We start from the raw sequence: 21,679 nt of genomic DNA, 5'->3' as shown, positions 1-21,679 counted from the left end.
TCGTTTGATTCATGATCAGTCCCAAGGAACGTATGGGGTTTCTGTACTGTTTTCCTTAATTGGTAGAGGGCACGGGTCAAAGTGCCCACATAATGTTTCCAGAATTGTGCCCGCGTATGGGGTGAATTTTGCCGTAGTCTTTTTGCGGGGGGGGGGGGGGGGGGGGGGGCTGCGTCGTAACTACAAACTCAATGATCAGTCCCAAGGCCAATGTATTTTCATCAGAATGGGCGATGGGTTTAGGGGTGTAACGACCGCTTCGCATGCGGTAGGTCCCAAGTTCGGTTCCTAGATTGTCCATCCTTTTGCCGTGCATTACCTATAAGACTTAGATAGCTACTCCCAAAGTTGTTCTGAAATGGTCATGCGTCCTAGTTTAGCTGGATGTGTACTGAGAGGCATGCTGTCTGTTGCTTTTCTATGTTGTTTAGGCTTTAGCTAATCATTTTGATGCGCCCCTCTAACACCGGTGCGATAACCCGTGTCCAGTCTACAGTAAACTCGCCCTCACGCAAGGGATCGCACACTTCAGCCTTCACGCCTGCCGCCTTCGCCCATCTAGCGAAGAACTTGCGCATAATAAGCATCTCCATGTCGACCTGCGCGATGGTATCTGCCTCATCCTCCGTATCAGACTCATCTGATTCGTCTTTGGGGAGCTTGGTGTTGAGGGCGTGCCTCTTGACCATCCACTCAGCCCAGGACTTGGAATAAACCTCGGGCTTGGGGTCTGAGGTGCCTGTCGCGGCGGGCGTCTCCCACATCTTGCGCGGCTCGACGGGAGTGTGGCACTTTTCGGCTACCTGAACCCAGTGCTCACTGAGATTTTTCCACTGGCCAACAGTGCGCAGACTCATGAAGTACTGGCGAAGCATGGCTGAAATGAGAATGCCGTTTTCCTCGCAGACGATCTCCTCGGCCGTGCCGCCTTCCGGCTCGACAAGAAGACTGGTGTAACCATCTGTCATGATTAGCAGAGTACACAAAGTTCTTCAGGTCTTGAACGTACCCTTTCCTCGACCCATATAACCACGAGTGGCGAGGGTGTACTTCTTGTCCATCTCCATCGGGCCTCCACCCAAGGTGGCTTCGACGATGCGCGAGCCAGGTTCCTTGCTGGGGTCGAACGTATACGTAATGTTGGATACCTGCGGGAAACGACCTGATTTGTTAGGATATTTAGTCTGCAATAGGCCAGAAAGTAGACTCACCCTCCTGTGCCGGATACTGCGAGACGCCATTCTCCAAGGCATCCCATATTTGCTGGCCGGTCACTCTGATGAAAATGACGGGATCTTCAAAGGGGAAACAGTTGGTAATGTCCCTGACTCTGATTACGCCGGGCGGGTAAATCTGGTCACCTCGTATGGTGCCAGCTGCCATGAGAGCGCAGTCAGCGTTGTGGTAGTGTCTCATTACGTCGCAAACAAAGTTGCCCATGTTGCTCTCCTTCATTCGAACCGTCGTGAAGCGTGCATCCAAGGGAGAAGCTGTCCAACCAACTGACTTGGCCAAGCTGTGTTTGAGCTTCGAAGTCAACTCCTCAGTGAGCTTCAAAGTCTCCTGGTCTTCGGCAATGGAAGAGACAATGTCCCGTCGTTCAATGTCGAAGTCCCATTTTCCTGAACCGTCCGCTTTCTTCCGGACTTCAACGTAGCTGAGTTGCTTGAAATCGGAGCCAGATCGCAGAACATGAGTACCGTTGATGAAGCTGTGCGCATAGTAATGATCATGGCCGCCGAGGATGATGTCGATGAGACCGTCCGTTTTCTCGGCAAGCTTGTTGTCGTTTGGCTCACGCTGGTGGCTGAGACAGATGATTATGTCGGCACCCTGGGCGCGGAGTTGGGGAACGAGCTCCTTGGCTGTCTCGCTGGCGGACTTGTAGATGATATCAGGAGGCAAGCTGTTGATTGTTTCGAGCCATTCTCTCTCACCGAGGCCAATGAGACCAATCTTGATGCCATTGGAGGATGTGAGCATGTGAGTATGCTTGGCATTTCCGAGGGGAACATTTTCGCCGAGAGCTGGGTCTAGGACGTTGGCGAGCAGCCAGGGGAAGTTGCACTTGGCGGTCAAGTGTTCGAACTGCTTGACTCCGAAGTCGAAGTCATGATTCTGGTGGCGTTAATAAAATGGCACGGCCAATTGAGGTAGAACGGGCTCACTTACACCAACACAGGTGCAGTCGACGCCAATCTTGTTGAGAACGGGCACCATGTGCTCGCCTATTAGGGTCCGCGTCAGCACAGCATCATGACAGGCAAAGAGCACATGAGGGGTTACCTTTTGTGACGGAGCTTTCGAGACTGGGGTTGAAGACGTCTCCCGAAAATAGAGTAATTAGCTCGGGCTGGCCGTTGAATCGCTCGTGACTGCGGTACTCGTTAACTGCAGTGATGAAGCGAGGCACACCGCCAACGGGCTCAGCACTGGAGGGTTCCAAGTGATAGACATCATTGAGGTGGAGAATACGCAAGGCAACGGGTGCGTCGGAACCAGAGCTGAAGGTAACGGCAGGCTCATCGGGAGCCGGCGCGTTCTTGGGCATGGTGGTGGTGGTCTAAGGCGAGAATAAAAATAGAGATGCAGTCAAAAAGGGCGGTGATGAATCAGGTAAGGCGAGGTGAAGGTGAAGGTGAAGGTGGCATGTGCCCCTGAGTTTACCACAGTACTTGGAGCTGAGGTAAGGTTAAGGTAGGTACCTCCAACTAAGGTAGGTACCTTAAAGTGAGCGGGGGCGGGGCAGTGAAGGGCAGGGCTCCCGCCATGAGTGACACGAAGCACAAGGACACTGGACGAACGCGCTGCGCAACGGCGATGACGATGATGCTCTTCAGGGGATGATTCGCTGAAGCATCCCGGATCGTCCACTGAACTTGGCCCTCGACGAAGCTGCGGCAGTGCAGAGGCCAATCAGAAGGCCAAGATTGCCAATTGACGAAAGAAACACGTGACGATGTGCTCGCTTAAGGCAAGTTGTGGATCGAGAGGTTGGTCCATTGCTATTTCTGGCTTGACCTCATCTGATAACGATAAGCAACACCGCGTTAAGGCTTTAAGCGAGCGAGCGATGGCGATCGTCCGTCCACCCACCGTCCCGTGTGCCGTCTAGACCTTCCCATCTTCCGTCTTCCGTCTTGGGTCTTGGGTCTTGGGACGAACCTTTTTCCAACGTCAACTACTCTGTACCTTACCTGCCTCTCTTCTGCTCCTCTGATGCTACAACGCGAAGACCGTCCGATCCGGCGATAGAAATATCGCAAATCTGCACCGCCACACCAAGCGGCTTGGCTGGCCTGATTTCTGCCAGTCATGTCTTCGTTTCGAGAAACCAATTCCTGATTCACGCCAAGGCTTTCTTCTTTTCACTCAAGGGCACCAAGATGCTAGTGCCAATGTCATTTCTCATTCAACTGTTGGTCCAGAACCCCAGAACCCCTTCCAGCTCGCTTACACTAACACATCTAGCTTTCTACCTGCGGTCTTGGCTCATACCATCTTCACTGCAATCAATCCGTGACTCGGAACTCAAACCCATGCCGACGCTGCAGGCTGCTTCGCCTGCGCCGTTGACGAGGGCTTCTTGGACCCCAACATCCGTCCCACGACAATCATTCGCATAACGCACTCGGCACTCTCCCGCGTCAGTTTCTCCGCCTCCACAATGGCCTCGTCCAGCGTGGTTGGTCGTTGCAGGATACACGTGTAAGCATCGATTCCGACGTCGTAGTTGACCCGAGCCCCTGGTCCGATGGTCCCAGCAATAGCAACCACCGGCAGGCCATGCTTCTTAGCCCGCGTCCCAATCTCACCCGGAATTTTCCCCCTCGGTGTCTGGTCATCGATGCCTCCTTCGGCCGTGAGGACCAGGTCGCAGTCCGTAAACAGCCCTTCAAAGTCGACATACTCCGCCACCACCTCATACCTTGGCCGAAGCTTGGCGCCCACCAGCCGCAAACCGGTGCCCAGCCCTCCAGATGCTCCTCCGCCGGGCGAGGTGCCCACATTACTGTCGCAGAGAAGCCGTCCAGCAACTACAGAGAGGACCTCCATAGCTGCTGAAAGGCGTACTGTCTGCTCGGCGCTCGACCCCTTCTGCTTGCCAAAAACCCTAGCAACACCATCGGGACCACTGAGAACATTGTTCCAGTTGACCGCAACCTCGATGTCGACATCTTTGATGCGCTTGTCGATTCCGCCAAGATCGATATTTGCCAAACGCAGCAGGCTCTCGCCCCCTGCGGTGATAGGGAGCGTAAGCCCGTCTTGATCAATCAGTCGAGCGCCAAGAGCCTGAAGCATTCCCGCGCCCCCGTCGCAAGTGCCAGAGTCGCCGCAGCCAACAATGATCTTCTTTGCACCAGCTCCGGCTGCAGCTGTCAGAAGCTCGCCCACTCCAAACGTGGTAGTAACGCCGGGGTTGCGAAGATGGGTTGGGACAAGGCTTAAGCCGGCCGCAGCAGCCATTTCGATGACAGCTGTCTTTGGCTCATCGGTGCTTTTGCTTCCCAATATGCCAAAGAAAGACGCAATCGGAGCGCCGACGGGGCCGGTGACAACGACTGGATGCAATGTGCCACCAGTCGCGGACACAAGGGCACTAGTGAACCCCTCGCCTCCGTCAACCAGGGGAACCTTGCGCACAGAAGCATCTGGCATTACAGAGAGAATGCCAGCCTCGATGCAATCAGCGGCAACCTCTGGCTGAAGGCTTCCCTTGAAACCAGACGGACAGACGAGAATTCTCATTCCCTGGGGCGTCGAAGAATCCATGTGGATGTGTTTGGTAGGTTGTGATGTTAAATGATGGTAATAAGTGTTCGTGTTATTATAACTTGAACACGATGAAGCGAATGTTGAGAAGCGAGTGAAATATGATTGGGTAAGTGTTATGGTGAATGAAGACTTGTATGACCTGGTTTATCGAAATAATGCTCCGTCCTTGCGAACCTTCTTATACTGCTTCGGAACAGAAACCCTAGATCGAATGGTGCTAATCAACGCGCCCTCTCTGTCTCTATCCTCTGCATTTGCCGTGTGACCAATTCCCAAGCGTTGAGGCCTCATCCCCCGTCAAAAGAATCAAGAAACCCAATCTGCCGCGCGCAGCTGCCGCGGAGTGGCTATGAGATGCTTCGCCGGTTGCTATTTTGCAAACAGACATTTGATCGCGTGATATTTCTCACGCGAGATGTTCAGGGACTGTGATGTCTTCAGCCCTGCACGTGTCCGTTGCCTCGATGGGCTGCCGACTGGACCGTTCCTGAGCTGTCAACAGCATCATGGTGTAACATCGTCTACGCAAGTAGCACCCAGCACAGCCTTCAAAGGCGCTAGATAGCTTGTCTTGTAAATCACCGTGGGCGTTGAAAAAACTGCTTTCATTGGCACAATGACTATCACAGCCTGTTCTCGGCGACGAGTGAGCACACGATCAGGATTTGCCCAGATCTCGTATCTCGACCAGGTGAAACAAACCCTTGAGGTGTCATCTCGAACTGTATCTTCCAATCAGACAGCCCGTTCCTGGGCTATAAATAAGGATTGAAACTTTATCGACGTGTTTTCCCAGGGTTCAATCAAGCGTGTGTAAATGCAGCCCCAGGCGGAGTCTAGAAGAATGTTACTCCAACGTGCATCATCAGCCACAGTTGACGTAGCGGTCCACGACTCCGCTGATCGGCTCGCCAAGAAAGCTTCGGCCGACTTTCCCAGCAGGACATCAGCTTGCCCCATACTAGTCATATCCTTCTCCCCTTGGCAGCTGATCTGCTGGATCTAGGGATATTGACCCTAGGCCTCAGTACAGGGAAACGAAATCCGGAATGAGCTGATTGTTTTCGGTCTCCGACCCAGCCATACTCATCATCAGAGGCGCTGCCGTCATAAGTGCATGAGGCTATGCTCTTCTGCCTGGCCAAGTGTAAAATATCACGAAGACAGTTTTTAGTATAAAGAAACACTTTATTGTATCCCAGTGAACGTTCAAGCGCACATGAAACCATCAAGATCAGAATAGCGTTGTGATCGTCACTTTTTTCATTGATCGTATTTCCATACACTCGCTTTGACAGTCGCTTCCGCAAACATGTCTCAATCTCACACTTATCAGTTCATTCCTCACATGCCAGTCTCAGATCCAGAGATGGCCCCGAGCCTCCAGAGAACCCTGACCCGGTCTCGGTCCAGCCTGTGGCGCGGATGGAGCCCGGGACTCCCTTCTTTCTCAGAGTACGAACGAACCGTATACAAATTCCCATGGCTGCAAGACCCAGACGGCTCATTCTCTCGACAAAATCACGTAAACAAACATTCGGATATTATTCTGGAGACCCCTGGCCCAACAGACCGTTCTCACTTGCTTTCCCATGACAATACACAAAACGACCCATCAATGATACCCCGACCAGAAAAGTTTAGTCATGAACAGGGCAATCATTCTGATGATCCCGAGGATCCAGACCTGGTAGGATGCACCCTGTTCCTCCTCACACTAAACGCTAATCGAACAACAGGTAACATGGTCTGGGCCGTCGGACCCAATGAACCCCAAGAACTGGCCCAAGCACAAGAAATGGACAGCCACCATCTTAGTTTCCTGCTTCACTTTCATATCACCGGTGTCCTCGACAATGCTTGCGCCAGCACTTGATACTCTTTCTGATGATCTCAACGTCGAGTCAGACATTGAGACCTATCTCTTGATGTCCATCTTCCTCCTCGCCTACGCGGTCGGCCCCTTTGTTCTGGCGCCGCTATCAGAGATGTACGGCCGAGTTGTCGTGCTTCAGTCAGCCAACATGTTCTATCTCATCTTCAACACCGTTTGTGGTTTCTCCACGTCAAAGGAACAAATGCTCGCATTTCGATTTCTAAGCGGTCTGGGCGGGAGTGCACCCCAAGCTGTAAGCACATTTTCCTGTTTTCTTTTCCTTGAGAGGCAGCACATGCTGATGTGAGCACCAGCTTGGTGGTGGTGTACTGAGTGACTGCTTTAGAGCAGAAGAGAGAGGTACGGCGACAGCCATATACAGTCTTGCCCCTTTTCTGGGCCCAGCGGTTGGACCAATCGGTAAGTTCCACACCATCACACATGCAGCAAATATCTCAAATAACACTTTGAAGCTGCTGGATATCTCACACAATACATGTCGTGGCGCTGGATCTTTTGGACAGTCTCGATCGCCGATGCAGTCGTCCAAATCCTCGCATTTCTCTTCCTCTCAGAGACATACGCACCTAAGATCCTGGCGGTGAAAGCAAAGAAATTGCGCAATCTCACCGGCAACAAGAATCTTCGCACCGAATATGAACGGCCAGACAGGACTTTTGGCCAGACACTGGGAAAGAATTTGGTCAGGCCGTTCAGAATGCTCTTCACGCAGCCAGCATTGCAGATCACGGCGCTGTACAGAGCTTACCTTTACGGATTGATGTATCTCGTGTAAGCTTGGGCCATCAACCTAAATGCTGAAAGAAGTCAATCGCTGATCTGCTTCAAGCCTCGCATCATTCCCACTTGTGTGGAGCGAGCAGTACGACCAGGAACCTGGTCCGGCAAGTCTCAATTACATTTCACTCGGCGTCGGCTTCGTCATCGGACTTCAAGTTTCGGGACCTCTTATAGACAACGTATGTTAGCTTTCCTTATACAGTTCAAAGATCCACACTGATGCCGTCGAGGTTTACCGGACGCTCAAAACCAGAAATAACGACACTGGCCTTCCGGAATTCAGGATACCTCTTATGTTCCCGACAGCCATAGTCACGCCCATTGGTCTTCTTCTATATGGCATAGCGGCACACTTCAAAATCCACTGGATCGTCCCAAATATCGGTGCCGCAATTCTGGCGGCGGGGCTCATTCTATCTTTTCAGTGTGTACAGACATACGTTATTGATTCGTATGAAAGGTATGCTGCGAGCGCTGCTGGAGCAGCCGCATTCGTGAGAACGATGGCTGGCTTCAGTTTTCCTCTGTTCGCACCGAAGCTGTATGATGCGCTGGGCATAGCATGGGGGAATGCGCTTCTATCTGGGATCGTTCTTGTGATGGGCATCATTGTGCCGGTGGTCATGTGGAAGTGGGGTGCCTGGCTGAGGAGCAAGAGTCAGTATTGTGCTGGCTAGACGGTGATTAAGACAGGTCCCGGGCTTCCGATACAGTCTATATGTACGATGATGATAGGGTTTCACAGCGGTGAGGCCCGCTCGCCGTCTTACCGCTGGACCTTCCAATTAGGTTTTAAGCTGATCATGGACGAGAGAGGAGGGCAAATTCTAGATTCTGAGTCTGTGAGATGATTGATCATGAGGACAGAGGTTCAGAGAAAATCGGCATGTGAGCGTTTACATATAAACTCCATACAACTCACTTACTTACGGCTAACAATAGAACGTCGACGCTCATCTCATTTAGCAAAACAAAGCTCTCAAATTCACGCATCACAAATAATTGCTGCACAATAGAACTCATCTCACGAACATTATACGTCTTCTGTGATTAGGGTATAGGTCCAATAAGTAATTACAACTCGTATGCTCACATGTGTGAGTAGCCAATGACAATACGCGTCCCGGGATATCAAAGCTGAAGCATAAACATCTCAATCTGACCATCATCATCCATGTCAATCGGCCCCTTAGATCGACGCCCTGGCAATGTTCTTGCCGGCGACCAGACCCGGGCCCTTCTCAGTGAAGAAGGTCTTGGCCTTCGCCGCGCTGACGATGAAGCCGGGCAGCTTCATCGTGTTGAACTGACCAGTCGCCTTCTTCTTGCCGATCGTGACAAAGATCTGGGGCTTCGTCGTCAGCTTCAGGTCCTTGACCTTGGCCTCCTGGCCGGTGAGGACGGCATCGAGGTTGTCGGCGAGGTGCAGCGCCTGGCCCTCGGCGCGCATGAGCTGCTTGGCCTCGAGGTTGCCCGCGTCACCGGCACACCAGACGTTCCTGAGGCCCTCGACGCGCAGGTCGTGCTTGAGCTTCAGGTTGCCCTTATCGTCAAGCAGGTTCTCCGGGATAAAGGATGTGTTGGGGCGGACGCCGAAGAGGGGCAGGTACAGGTCCGCGGTGAGGGTCTCGCCGTTGGAGAGCTTGATGGACTTGAGGGAGCCGGAGGTGTCGGCCTCGGTGACCTTTGCGTTGGTGACGAGCTTCACCTTGAGCGAGGCGAGGCTGGTGGCGGCGATCTTGCCGAGCTTGGGGAGGAGGCCGGGGAGGGGCGCGTCGCCCTCAACGATGAGGGTGATCTGCTTGGTGGAGCCGTAGGCGTGGCCGAGCTCGCCGGCGGTCTCGACACCGGTCGCGCCGGCGCCGGAGACGATGATGGAGTTGGCGGCCTTGACCTCGGACTGCAGGTTGTGCCAGGCAGTCAAGGTCTCCTCGTGGGTGCCGACGGTCTTGAAGGGCAGGCCGCTGGCGAGGGAGGAGCCGGTGGCGATGACGAGCTCGGCAAACTCAATTGACTTGAGGCCCTCGTTGGTCTCGACCTGGACGGTGTTGGTGGAGGGGTCGAAGCTGGTGGCCTTGCCGAGGACGAACTCGAAGGCGTCCTGGGGGTACTTGTCGAAGCCGGGCTTGATCTGGTTGAAGAGGGTGTCGTCGGAGAACTCGCCAGGGATGAGGCCGCGGACGGCGGCGCAGTTCCAGTAAAGGTGGGTCGAGGGGGAGACGAGGATAACCTTGAGGTCCTTGACCTTGGGCTGCGTGTACTTGAGCAGCTTGTGGGCGACACCGAGGCCGGCGTAGCCAGCGCCCAGGATGACGACCTGCTTGACCATTTTGTTGGCGGGACGGAGAGTGTGAGGTTTGTTGAGAGGGTAAGAAGCGAATTGGTCTGGCGGGATGAACGCAGGTTATGCTGTTCCTCAAGGGAGAGATATGAAAGTCGTCGGCTTGTTGGGGTATTTAATCGGCGGCAGGCTAAGGAGCGGAACGGGGATGCCGTGGGGGAGTGCGGATGGTAGGGCGATGGAGAAGATGACAACGCCAAACGATGCGGGAAGAACAAAGGAAGTACGAAGAGAGATGGGCGCAGCTGGGCTTGGAGGGAACGGAGGGGATAATGAATGTTTTTATCGACACAAAGGCAGAGGATTAACTAGCTGGCGCCTCGTAGAAGTCCAGGACTGTAACCCATGTAAGCACAGATGAAGCAAGCAAGAGGGCGGCAGGTATGTACCACCACCGACCTGCCCCAATGTGAAGGAAGAGACTTCGGCCGAACAGTGACGGGGACACGCATTGCGGTTCGGGCTTTTCCTTTCTGGACCCTTCATGGACCAGCAATCCAATGTTTCAGACGAGGGAGCGCTCGGATTATTCAGCTATGGCGGGACAAGCGAAATTGATTTAGTCACCAGGCATTTTGCTTTTCGGGGGACAGTGGTCAGACCACGGGCAGGATTTCAGAGGTCAGATTCGGAGCCACGCGTTGGGAAAAAGCATCGCGAATCCGCATCCCATTGGGGACGGCATTTGGACAGGGATGGGGGTGCCTTTGGTGTCTTTTGGTGTCCTTTTGGTGCCTCTGGCGCTGGTGCGGCAGGGGTCCGACTGGCCGAGTCAAGGCAACGGCGCTGCGGGTGCCACGGCATTAGCGTAGCGCGCGCGGTGCGTGAAGGTCGAGGGAAGAGGGCAACCTGGAAAGATGGAGACGGAGTGGCTCCATGCTAAGCTTATTCTTGCAAAAAAAGAGTTTGTATGGAGACCCGCGGATGGAGTCATCTGAGAAGAACGACGAGGTGCTGGGATGAGCCGGATGAGGCCATCGATATCCAATTAGCAAGTGAGTAAGTAATTCGATCAAGGTGCGCGCACCCGCCGTACCGTGCCAAGCAGCGGGAGATGTCCCGTGTCGAGTGTTCAGTGTTCACAGGCCATTTACCGGTCTCTCCCCTCTGTGCGACTCTCCAAGTCGGATCGAGTCTAGACCCATGCCGCCGGTGCATTAGGGGAGCAGATCATTAACCAGGGGAGGGGCAGACTGCCAGACACAGAGCCTGATGGCTTTCAACAAGAGCGCGAGAGAGCCTTAGTCAGGGGGGTTGGGCGGCGCATTGGTAATGCTCGCGCGCGGTAGTAACCCATATTGGAACGGGAGCATTCTGTCCCTTTTCTGCTAGGTTCTATGGGACATAGCATCTTCTTAGACTGGACCAACATCGATGGATAGATGGCGCCGGCGCTGGGAAAGCCCGTTCGCCGCGTATTTTGCACTAATCGGGACCTGGCTGGGTGGGGGGAGTCGGCGCCGGGTCACTGCGGCGCTCGGGACCGTGTGGGGCTGCTGTATTTTGGGCGGGAGACACAGTACGGCGCTAACACCCGCACGGATGCCCTCGGCGCTTCTTTCACTCACTCTCTCACTCTCTCACTCTCTCACTCTCTCACTCTCTCACTCTCTCACTCTCTCACTCTCTCACTCTCTCACTCTCTCACTCTCTCACTCTCTCACTCTCTCACTCTCTCACTCTCTCACTCACTCACTCACTCACTCCCTCGCTTTGTTCTCTGGGTGTCAGGTTTCTGTTCTCAGTCTTCCCAACAGAGAGTCATCCATCAGTCCCGTCACTCTGGCTCCGTCTCTTGGCTCTGCCACGTCAAACGTTGATCATCGTCATGTCAGCTTAGAAGAATTGCTTGTCATTACAAAACATAGATAGGGTAGGGCTGAACACGAAGAGTCGCCCACGAGCTGCTTCCATACAGTGCCCAGCAAGCCGCAGTAGACCCCCCCCCCCCCCCCCATCTCATCCAAACTCACACCTTTCCATCCGAAATAGATGAACCAAAGCTTAAAGGAGCTCTGGCCAGTAAGCGCCGCATGCTACGTGGTCATCAAATCATCTCCAGTCTGACACCCTTGCTCCCCTTCTTCGGCATTGAGACAGCAAGGTCGAAATCATACTCCACGTCAACGTCTGTCGTCTCGTACAGTCGCATGTACGGCAGCGCGCGCAACACCACCGCCGCGACCGCGACATGAAGCTCGCAGTACGCCAGCCTAGAATCAAAGCGTGCATTGGTCAGCAGGAGCTCAGACATCCATGTGTGAAAACTTCGGATCATGCGGTCCATGACCTCGGGGAAAACTTACTGCATTCCCAGGCATTGCCGACTTCCTTTGGAGAACGTAAGCAGGAACCGCTCCAGCCCCTTCTTTCGCTGGCCATTCTCGTCGAGCCACCTCTCCGGGAGGAACTTGGAGGGCTCCGGAAAGAGCCGCTCATCCGTGTGCATGATATACGCCGACATGCCGTACGCGTAGCCTCGCGGAATGACGTGAGAAACGTCGACCGGCGCCGACCCGCCCGGAGGTGTCCACGTGCCTTGGTACACCACGTCTTCATCGGGTGCGACTCTTGGCAGTCTTGATGGCGACCCGTACATCAGCCGGAGAGATTCCATCAGGACAGCGTTGAATTGTGGGAGGCCTTCAAGTGTCGCCCAGCTGGGAAGCTCCTTGGGGTCGGCATTCACGGTTGCAAGCTCCGCCCTGATCTTGGTGACGGCGTCAGGATTTCTGAGCAGATGATACGTGCATATAGTAAGAGCCGATGCCGTTGTCTCGGTTCCTGCAGAAAGGAACACATTTGCTTCTCCGGCTAGTCGTTCGACAGTGAGTTCTTCCGGTGGCAGATCCGACTCGAGCAACGAGTGCAGCACTGTCACGCGATCTCTTTTGATGCCGTTTTCGTGCCTTGCTTTCGTTTGCCTAACCAGCTCTGGGAGCTTGATCTTGACCGTTTCCATGAGGAGCCCAATCTTGGCAGAGAGCGGCTTGATCACCCAACTATTTCTCGTCAGTCAGTCACGGTCTTTCAACCACTCGAACCCATCCACCACTCCTGGGTGTTCGTTTGCTTACACAGGAATCATCTCCATCAGTCTCGTCGTCCATGGGAAGTGTCTCATGATGTGAATCAAATGAAACATGGTGTAAACAGCTTCTTTGAAGTTCGGTTCCCACGTGGGCTGCTGAAGAAACCCGAGCCCCTCGCCAAAACAGTAATCGCTGACGATGTCGGCAGTATAGCAGCTGTATGCGGAGGCGCCATCGAATGGACCTTGTCCTCGATAGGCAAGGAGTTTGTCCGCCAAACGCTGGGCATGTTGGTGAATCACCCACTCTAGCTTCTGAATCTGGGTTCGCGAGAAGTATTTACTGGCCGCTGCTCGTCGGAGCTTGTGATGCGCGTGGTCTACGGTTCCGAAGCCTCCCTATCTTACATGTTAGAAGCTAGTTCTCAAGTTGACGTTCAGTGGCTGCGTACGTTTCTCAGACTTGAGGCCAGACGTTAGCATGCCTTATTTTCATCTAGCAGGGGACATGCTCCCAAACGGGGTTCAAGACCAACTCACTCATTGGCGAAACCAGCGACAAACATCTCTGACTTGTTGCGCTTCTTCGCGCCATTCGCATAGATGGCTTCCACGAACTCTGGGTCATTGCAATGCACCTCGTCAGGGTTGATTCGAACGATGGGACCTAGACAGTTTCGTTAGCCAAGCTCCCCACGTCACCAGCGAAACCTCATACCATAGATCTCGTGCATTCGCTTGATCTCATGAGTGAAGCGGCCCCAAACCACCACATCGTACCATACTTCGTACCAAAATGTTGCTCCGGCAAGCTTCGGTCCGGGAAACTTGGCCAGCGGGTGGAGCGTGACGCGGTAGATGGCAAGCAAGCCTCCATAGAGCAGCCACAATGCGAACCCGACGCCAAGGAGCTGGGGCCACGAAACGCCTGCCCAGGAGATGTCTGGCACCAAACGAATTCCGTCCATTGTTGCTTTGGATGAGTGAGGGTTGAATGGAAGCAGGCCCTTGAGGCAAGAGGATGGATGAGGAGGGCCCCATGTGTTCTAAAGTAGTGGGCTGCAAAATTTCTGATCTGCCAGACCTGTCTTGCGTGTGTTCAATGGCATCAAAGGAGAAACTCAACGTGCTAAAGGACTGGCGACGCCCGCTGCACCCCCGACATGTGCTCCTCTCGTGCTATCGGCAGCCACCATGCAAGCTGCTCCTGGCTTAGTGTTTCGCCACAAGAGGCTTCGTGGGCTCGACTCATTTTCCGAGGCGAGAGCCCGCGACTGGAGCTGTGACTGCACTGTTGGAGCATGCAACTAGATCTTTCCCGAGACTTGGCTTCAAGCTAGATGCACGGAATCAAGGGCTGGGAAATGCATTCGGTATGCATGATTCTGGCGATTGCGACGAGCACCTGCAAAAGTGGCGTGTCAATGACCATCATTACCGGCTTCCTGGGTTCGGGTCTCATGCACGAAGTCTTTGACGGGTTGAAGCGACGGAAATGATGTGCAGAGAACTAAGGAGGATGTCTCAGTCCCGAGTGGTCTAACAGCAGGCTAACAGCGGGCTGAGCACACCGTCTCCGTCGGTGGCTTGGCCCCCAGGAATCTAGATCTCGAATCATTGAATTGTCTACGCACTAGTCTTTGGTCACCATGCGGACAGGAAAATCGCTTTTCATTCTCTCCTCGTCGTGGCATCGCGGGACAGGGAGGTGAGCTTCACTCTCGCAGGGTGCATGAGGCATCCAATCGCGTAAACATCGGCTTGAATCTAAGAAGTGGTTGTATTGTCATCTGTTCGAGTCGCACAACATCTCTAGCCGTTGACATGTCTCTGATTTCCACCGGTCACTGCAGTCTCTTTACGCGCGCCAGGGCTGCAGATGACACAGCAGCATGGATTTCCGTCTCCGCACCGTCTTCCAAAGGCAAGAGAGGTGACCTCACGGTTGCATGGTCGAGAATACCCCGCGCAACAAGCGCATGCTTCAACGCCACGGTGCCCTCCATGTGCGATCCCCTGTGGTACACGGCCTTCGTGACGGGCAGCAACCTGTCGTGGATCTCGCGGGCCTTGGGGTAGTCCTTTGCCTTGCCGGCCTTGATCATCTCAATGAGCTGCTCCGGCGCAATGTTACCGTATCCGACAAGCATGCCATCAACATCGAACACCGTGTGGAGGAGGTACTCGTCATGGCAAGTGAGTACCTGCAGGTCGGGCCGTTCCCTGCGGATGACGGGGATCTCCGTATCCCAGCGTCTCATGTTCCTCACGCCGTTCTTCATGGCAAACACGCCGGGCTGCGCCGAGATATCCAGGAGAGTCTGGAGGTTGTACGTCGCCTTGGTGTTGTCGGGGTACTGGAAGAGGATGAGGGGCAGCCCGCTGACCTCGTAGACGACCTTGTAGCGGTCCTGCGGGGCTCCCGGCTGGTACCCGAAGCGGAGCCAGCCGTGCGAAGGGTACAGTAGGCCGGCCGCGGCACCGGCTTCACGGGCGCGCTTGGCCTCGAGGGCGGCGACTTCGGTACCTTCGCCGGTGATGCCGGCAATGATGGGGATGCGGTTGTCGACGGACTTGACGAAGGCCTTGATGACGGCGACCTGCTCGTCTTGCGTCAGGAAAGTGCCCTCGCCTGCATGGCCGAGAACGACCAAGCCCTTGACGCCGGGAATGCTGCCAAGCCATGAGCCGAGACGCTGAATGGCATCGTAGTCGACCTTGCCATCCTTGGTGAAGGGAGTGATGGGGGCGGGAGTGAGGCCGCGGAGGTCCAGGCTGACTGACTGAGAACCCATTTTGGTCTGATCTCTTATGAAGGGGGCGTTAATGAAATTTTGATTCGTGTCGAATGGGCTCAATTTGCTTGTAGTGAAGATGAGACGAGCTTGATATCGGTCACATCTTGCCTGTTTATAATGCAAAGAGCCTCTCAGGACAGCCCTCGCCGTGACAACCTCGCGCTTCACGGAAAGCCGAAGTCGCGTCTATCGACACTTGAAGCGCCTCTAGCAGTTTCATGTAATGATGTGCCACCCGGAAAGCATGATCGTGTAGGTTGATCCTCCCCCGCTTCCCCGCGTCTCCGGGGCGGGGGGCAAGTTTTCCGGGAAGAGTCCGGACACCAAGTCCGAGATAACTCGGAATAGCGACTCGTGACCTGGAAATGCCAGCGCCACCACGCCCTGTAGCAAGCCATGGGCTGATTCTCGCGCCCTAACCGGGTCCCGCGGAGATAACGGATCGTTCTTGACTGGAGAAGATGGAATGTGACCCCATCCCCACGCAACGCTTGTGTCATAGTCGATGCACCCCGGAAGCTTGGTGTAATAACAGGTGGTAAAAGGTACCCAGCTAAGTGGCTCATGGCGGATGAACCCCTGGCATGATACGACTGTTGAGGAATTGGCTTCAATTCTTCGTACCTGATTGCCCTGTTCTGTACGTTTCCGAGTACGAGAGTATTCCGGTTCTCCGGGTCGCCTCGAATCGTGTGCTCTTACGCTAGAGGGACTAACAGATGTTTTATCCGAGTCCTTTTATGCGGAGGACGCCAGCGCCAAGAATATTTCCCCAGATTCCTCCTTGTTTATCCCCGCAACTCCAGCACAGCTCGGAACATTCTGGGCAGACCAATCCCCTTTCCCCAGGAAATCTCCCCCAGACAAGTTGTTGAGGAGCCTTCTGGCTATAAAGAAGACACACTTCAACATTTTCTCTTGCCAAGTTGCCTCCTGCCGTACACAAGGTGGTGTTTTGGTCATCCTCTTTGGCTTGCCTAGAGGATATTCTACTCTTTGAACACTTCCTTTTGCTCTTGAAGCCGTCAACATGACGGCTATACGAGCATCGTCTGACCGCTCCGACATCGAGCACGTTGCTCAAGAGAAGGACTCTGTTGCCCATAATGAGTTCCAACAAAACAGCGGCATGAGCCCTGAGGATGCAGACTTCCTCGCCAATTTCCCGGAGGAAAGGAAGAAGAAGGCTGTCCGCAAAGTTGATGTGAGTCTCGACCCGACTTCTCCTCTGTCTCTCTCTCTCTCTCTGCCTAACTATTACTGACGAATATTGAATCCCTAGTTTCGACTAGTTCCAATGCTTGTCCTCCTCTACCTTATGGCCTATCTGGATAAGACCAACATTGGAAATGCCAAGATTGAAGGCCTCCTTGATAGTCTCCATATGACGGGAGTCGATTACAACATCGCGTTGTCCGTCTTCTTCATCCCGTTTGTCTTGGCCGAAGTCCCCAGTAATATGGTGCTGCACATGTTCAAGAGACCATCTCTCTACATTGGCGGAATCGTTACTTGTTGGGGTGTTGTCATGACCTGCAATGGAGTTGTCCAAAACTTTGGGGGCTTGGTTGCCGTGAGGATTTTCCTCGGTCTGTTCGAGTATGTACACGTGAACCGAAAAGATCTCATCAAAACTGACGAAACAACCCAGAGCCGGTTTCCTCCCTGGTGCGATCCTGATCATCTCCAAATGGTACCTACCCAACGAGACGCAAACCCGAATCGCTATTCTCTACACCTCTGCCGCATCTGGTGGGGCATTCTCAGGTCTCCTGGCGTTTGCAATCGCCAAAATGGATGGAGGAGGCGGATACGAGGGCTGGAGATGGGTAAGCTGGCTTCATCCTTCCAGGCCGTACAAATCATCTGACAAAACAAGATCTTCATCCTCGAAGGGTTAGCTACGGTCCTGATAGGTATCATGTGTTTCTTCTTTCTTGTCGATTCTCCTGCCCTCTCCAAGTGGCTCGAACCCGAAGAAATCCGCTTTCTGGAACTACGACAACAAGCCCGACGAGTTGTGCGACCCAACGAATTCCGAGACCATCACTTCGATAAGCACGCATTCCTCTCCGTGTTGACAGATTGGAAGATTTATCTCCTAATCTTGGCCAACTGGTCGAACGTCAGTACAAAGACTCAGTGGCCCAGAAAAATACCGTTGGAAGTCACTGACTCTCAAGTTTAGGCTGTCCCAAATTACGCACTGAAGTTTACAATGCCTCAAATCATCAAGAACATGGGCTTCACATCTGCCAACGCCCAGCTGTTGACGATCCCGCCGTATGCTGTGGGTGCTATATCCGCGTACCTGTTTTCGGTTTTTGCGGACAAGTATTCTTGGCGAATGCCGTTCATCCTCGGCCCGCAATTGCTCCTGGTTGTTGCATTCACCATCCTGTTCACTAAGAGCGAGGACATTAAGGACAACATTGCTCTGAACTACTTTGCCATTTGCCTAGCATGCTTCGGGTACGTCACATGCACATGAAGAAGAAAAAAAATGCAAGTAGAAGAAGGAAGGAACTAACAGCAATGTGTCCAGAATGTACCCCATTCTTCCAGGAGTCAACGCCTGGAACGTCGCCAACACTCCGAGTCCGACCAAGCGAGCAATCAGCATCGGCTTTCTCGTCTGTGTCGGCAACATTGGTGGCCTCATCGGTAGCTATATCTACATGGACAAGGAGGCTCCGAGGTACCCGACCGGGTATGGGACTTCATTCGGATTCGCATCGGCAGGAATAATTGCGGTCGTTACGCTGGAGGCATTGTTATGTAGGAGGAACAAGAAGAAGGAGCTCATGACTGAAGACGAAGTCAGACAAAGACATTCCGACGAGGAACTTGATCGCATGGGAGAAAAGAGCCCGCTCTTCAAGTATGCTCTGTGAGCATTGGGCGTTGGCTAAAATGGATTCTGTGTCTTTTTTTCTTTGATTAATCTCATCGCTCCCGGTGGCTTGCACTTGATCGCTAGTAGATCTACCTAGTAGTTAGCTTCGATTGTGCCCTGACTCAAAGACCAGATACCGCCAGACCGTGCCCTGAACGGCACTTGCTTTGTTTGATTGCTTACTACAAGGAAAGCGGAAGATTTCTTATCCTGTAATACTCTGTAAGACGTTTCAACGTAGACATCCATCCTGATTTTGGGCCCGCAAAGCCGTCTGCGCACAAGCGGTCCGAGTTCTCAAGTCGGCTCCGGGGGCCGGCTGTCAGCATCCACCTCTGTGGAGACACATTTCACATACCACGGCCGGTTGGCCCAATGGCAAGGCGTCTGACTACGATTAATCGTGACATCAGGAGATTCTGGGTTCGACCCCCAGGCTGGTCAAGTGAGTAGCTTTTTGATCACCGAGGCGCATGTCGACACAATCTTCCTTAAGTGTATCGAGTCCTTTTTTTCGCCATCAAATGGGATGTTCAATTGGTTTTGATGTGAGATTGAGTTGAGAGTCTTTGACGTAGTCGTAAGTGCTGGTATGTTCTAAGAGTCTATAGTCTATTGCAAGTCCTTGAAGAATGCGCTGAAGGATTCGAATTGCATGAAAGGCTTGGCCTTGGGACCAATCATCGGCTCCATGCCCTTGTCGCCCTTCTCCAAAGCCTTGCGGTAGGCAGGACGCTCAGCAACATCCTTCAGGTACCTGAGAATGTTCTTGTACGGAGACAGGTCCAGCACAGGATAGAAACCGCGCATGGTTGTAAGGCTGAAGACCGTCATGATGTCCGCAGCGCTAAGGTTCTCGCCCGCCAGCCACTTGTTGTTCGCCAACCGGTCATCCATCAACTTCAGGCTGGCTTGGATCTTCTGGTCACATCGCTGTCCGAAGGGCGTGTCGTATGCGCCAGCGAACAGAAGGGTCATGCCGCGACCGATCGCGGCCTGGAGGGAGCCGTTGGCGAAATGGAACCACTCGAGGTAAGCCGCATAGTCCTTGTCGTCGGGGGTTCGGCTCAGTCTGGGCGCGCCGGAGCCGATCTTGGGCTGGCCATGAACAGTCAGGATGTACTCGACTGTGGCGCCCGATTCCGAGATTTCGACTGGCGGTGAGACGGTGCTGTCGCGGAAGTAGGGCGCGGTGCCAGCGGGGTTCTGCGCGGGGTCAGGTCAATCGATGATCATTGATGTGTAGCATCACCTGACGCTCGCGAGACTTACAACATCCTTCAGGCCTTGTGGCGCCAGTCCAGACTTGGGATCTCTCTCATAGATGTTCAGTTTGTAGGGGACTTGCAGCTCCTATGCGGGGTTAGTTTGGGTCAGGCCGCACTGCGCGCAGACCGCTCATCGGACAAGTACTCACCTCCAACAACCACACAATCCTCTCGGATTGAGAAAGGCCCAGATGGAAAACTTCGAGCGACATGGCTGATAATTATTGTATGATGCTATGAAATGGAAAAGCGTTTCCGGATTGGACTATTGGACGAGTCAAGGCAGAGTCATGGGGTTCCCCGTCTCATATATATCGATCTGGCAGTTCGGAGATTTGGGCGACTGGACCGTGCCAGATGTCGCAAGGTTGACGTCAGGACCCAGGAACAGAGTTTCTGAGGGCAGTAACGGCAGAGAAGGCGGCACCACGAATTGAGATGATTGAGGCGGCAGAGCCCTTAGCGGGTCAAAAGTTGGGGAGACGGTCGAACGGTTGCAACGACGCGGTGCAATTCTCTGAGCCGCCGTCCGTGGCTAGAGGGGCGAGCGGACAGGGACCGGGCGGATGTCACGGAGGAGAGCGGGCACTACTGCAAAGAATTCCCGGATTTAGGAGAGATGGTCCGTCCGTCCGATCGTCCGATGGGCAGATCTACTATCCGGGCGGCGTTTTGACCTTTCTGAGGTTTTGACAGGATTGCGAGCATCAGTCATCATCAGTGAGTTTGCGCGTTGATCTGCGGGGTGGTTCATGTGCCGCCGCCAGACTCGTGTATGAAGGAGGTGGTGGTGGTGTGTGAGGTGTCGGTAGGTATGCCTGATGAAGGTTTTGCGGGACTTTTTTTTTCAGCTACCGGTTTGTCTTTTTGTGCAGCGATGTGCAGCAGGGATCAGAGCTTCAGTCGAGAGGGAATTTAGCAGCTAATTAATATGTGCCGCGGTCCTCACGGTGGCACGTTCAAGAACAGGAGCAGCAATCAATACCGAGGTATTTGTCATTGGCTGCTGTGAGGGGCTTGGTTTTCAAGGGCCGGGAAGACCTGTGTTGTTTACGGTTAGTGAACCCGAGACTTGCACAACTCTTGTGGGTATCCATGGATAATTGTGCCTCCCCCTTCGCAGGCGGGCAGCAGATATTCAAAGCCGTGGTCAAACACCGAGCCGAGATATGATACCGAGACACACGGGGACGCCGCTACCGACACAACGGGCACTTTGTCTCTCTCTGCCTGTTTGGGTTCTACTGCTAATTGTGTCCCAGAGGCCCAGCCCAGGCCCAGACATGTCAGGGCGTTTTCTAAGCTGCAAGACGAACTTACACAATCAGATGGTAAGCAGCTTCCACACGTGGCTAAGTCGATCGCAGATGGCCGGAAACAAATCCAATTGGTCCCAGACGGTACGGAAGAAGCCACAACCTGGATGTGAGGCATGTGAAGCGAGAGGAGGATGTCGGAATCCAACTCTGTGCTCGGACTCACTGTAGGGCAGCAAGGTTCAGAGTTCAAGCCAGAGGGGACAGAGCTAGAGCCAGAGCCAGAGCAGACAGCGAGAGCTAGAATGTAGGTAGGGAAGCAAGACACACCCCGCACTGCCTTTTTGTTGTTGCGGGCATGCACTGGTAGAGGGTTAGACCCGAGAGCTGCGTCTTTGCCGTGTTGAGACAGGACGGGAGCTTTATTCCTGCTACTCGGCGGGTTGGGCAGCTTCTGCTGTAAGGTAGGTTGTCCGGGGTCCAGGTGTATGTGCGACGGGTGAAAGGGGTCGTTTTGCCGCGTAAAAGTAGCTGTCTCCCCCTAGGACGGGGGCCAAGTCGAGTCTGCGACCTGACTCTTTTCCCGTCTTTTCATGTATTTGTCTGTACTTCTGTACTCTTGTACTCTGTACC

The 21,679-nt window shown here is 53.8% G+C and overlaps 8 protein-coding genes across 8 annotated transcripts; 2 read left to right on the top strand and 6 right to left on the bottom strand.

Annotated features, from left to right (window-relative positions):
* Positions 1-434: 434 nt before the first annotated feature.
* On the bottom strand, positions 435-2,551 carry yfkN (Trifunctional nucleotide phosphoesterase protein YfkN; the record flags this gene model as incomplete). The annotated part of the gene is made up of 5 exons (XM_037321051.1): positions 435-961; positions 1,010-1,162; positions 1,212-2,118; positions 2,173-2,228; positions 2,287-2,551. 5 exons carry the CDS (start codon positions 2,549-2,551, stop codon positions 435-437), a joined length of 1,908 nt encoding a protein of 635 aa, XP_037182285.1.
* Positions 2,552-3,531: 980 nt separating this feature from the next.
* On the bottom strand, positions 3,532-4,776 carry glxK (Glycerate kinase; the record flags this gene model as incomplete). The annotated part of the gene is made up of 1 exon (XM_037321050.1): positions 3,532-4,776. The coding sequence occupies one exon, from the start codon at positions 4,774-4,776 to the stop codon at positions 3,532-3,534; it is 1,245 nt and encodes a 414-aa protein (XP_037180886.1).
* A 1,769-nt stretch (positions 4,777-6,545) lies between these two features.
* vrtL-0 (Efflux pump vrtL) lies at positions 6,546-8,133 on the top strand (the record flags this gene model as incomplete). The annotated part of the gene is made up of 5 exons (XM_037321049.1): positions 6,546-6,908; positions 6,970-7,075; positions 7,129-7,447; positions 7,506-7,635; positions 7,687-8,133. 5 exons carry the CDS (start codon positions 6,546-6,548, stop codon positions 8,131-8,133), a joined length of 1,365 nt encoding a protein of 454 aa, XP_037180885.1.
* A 512-nt stretch (positions 8,134-8,645) lies between these two features.
* ptaL-0 (Oxidoreductase ptaL) lies at positions 8,646-9,785 on the bottom strand (the record flags this gene model as incomplete). The annotated part of the gene is made up of 1 exon (XM_037321048.1): positions 8,646-9,785. One exon carries the CDS (start codon positions 9,783-9,785, stop codon positions 8,646-8,648), a length of 1,140 nt encoding a protein of 379 aa, XP_037180884.1.
* Positions 9,786-11,844: 2,059 nt separating this feature from the next.
* CGCA056_v005796 (Cyrochrome P450 monooxygenase) lies at positions 11,845-13,796 on the bottom strand (the record flags this gene model as incomplete). The annotated part of the gene is made up of 6 exons (XM_037321047.1): positions 11,845-12,010; positions 12,104-12,799; positions 12,875-13,227; positions 13,281-13,290; positions 13,369-13,495; positions 13,547-13,796. The coding sequence occupies 6 exons, from the start codon at positions 13,794-13,796 to the stop codon at positions 11,845-11,847; spliced, it is 1,602 nt and encodes a 533-aa protein (XP_037180883.1).
* Positions 13,797-14,672: 876 nt separating this feature from the next.
* Positions 14,673-15,623, bottom strand: dapA-2 (4-hydroxy-tetrahydrodipicolinate synthase; the record flags this gene model as incomplete). Its single annotated transcript, XM_037321046.1, has 1 exon — positions 14,673-15,623. One exon carries the CDS (start codon positions 15,621-15,623, stop codon positions 14,673-14,675), a length of 951 nt encoding a protein of 316 aa, XP_037180882.1.
* Positions 15,624-16,656: 1,033 nt separating this feature from the next.
* CGCA056_v005794 (putative transporter) lies at positions 16,657-18,520 on the top strand (the record flags this gene model as incomplete). The annotated part of the gene is made up of 6 exons (XM_037321045.1): positions 16,657-16,830; positions 16,909-17,225; positions 17,278-17,455; positions 17,506-17,751; positions 17,815-18,098; positions 18,172-18,520. The coding sequence occupies 6 exons, from the start codon at positions 16,657-16,659 to the stop codon at positions 18,518-18,520; spliced, it is 1,548 nt and encodes a 515-aa protein (XP_037180881.1).
* A 614-nt stretch (positions 18,521-19,134) lies between these two features.
* gst3 (Glutathione S-transferase 3) lies at positions 19,135-20,002 on the bottom strand (the record flags this gene model as incomplete). Its single annotated transcript, XM_037321044.1, has 3 exons — positions 19,135-19,728; positions 19,795-19,875; positions 19,940-20,002. 3 exons carry the CDS (start codon positions 20,000-20,002, stop codon positions 19,135-19,137), a joined length of 738 nt encoding a protein of 245 aa, XP_037180880.1.
* Between the last annotated feature and the right edge of the window lie 1,677 nt (positions 20,003-21,679).

This window comes from Colletotrichum aenigma, assembly GCF_013390185.1.
Source record: "Colletotrichum aenigma strain Cg56 chromosome Unknown KSG_Cg56_contig03, whole genome shotgun sequence".
Taxonomy (NCBI): Eukaryota; Fungi; Ascomycota; class Sordariomycetes; order Glomerellales; family Glomerellaceae; genus Colletotrichum; species Colletotrichum aenigma.
The sequence above is the reverse complement of the archived record's forward strand: the minus strand, read 5'-3'. Positions and strand labels throughout refer to the sequence as shown.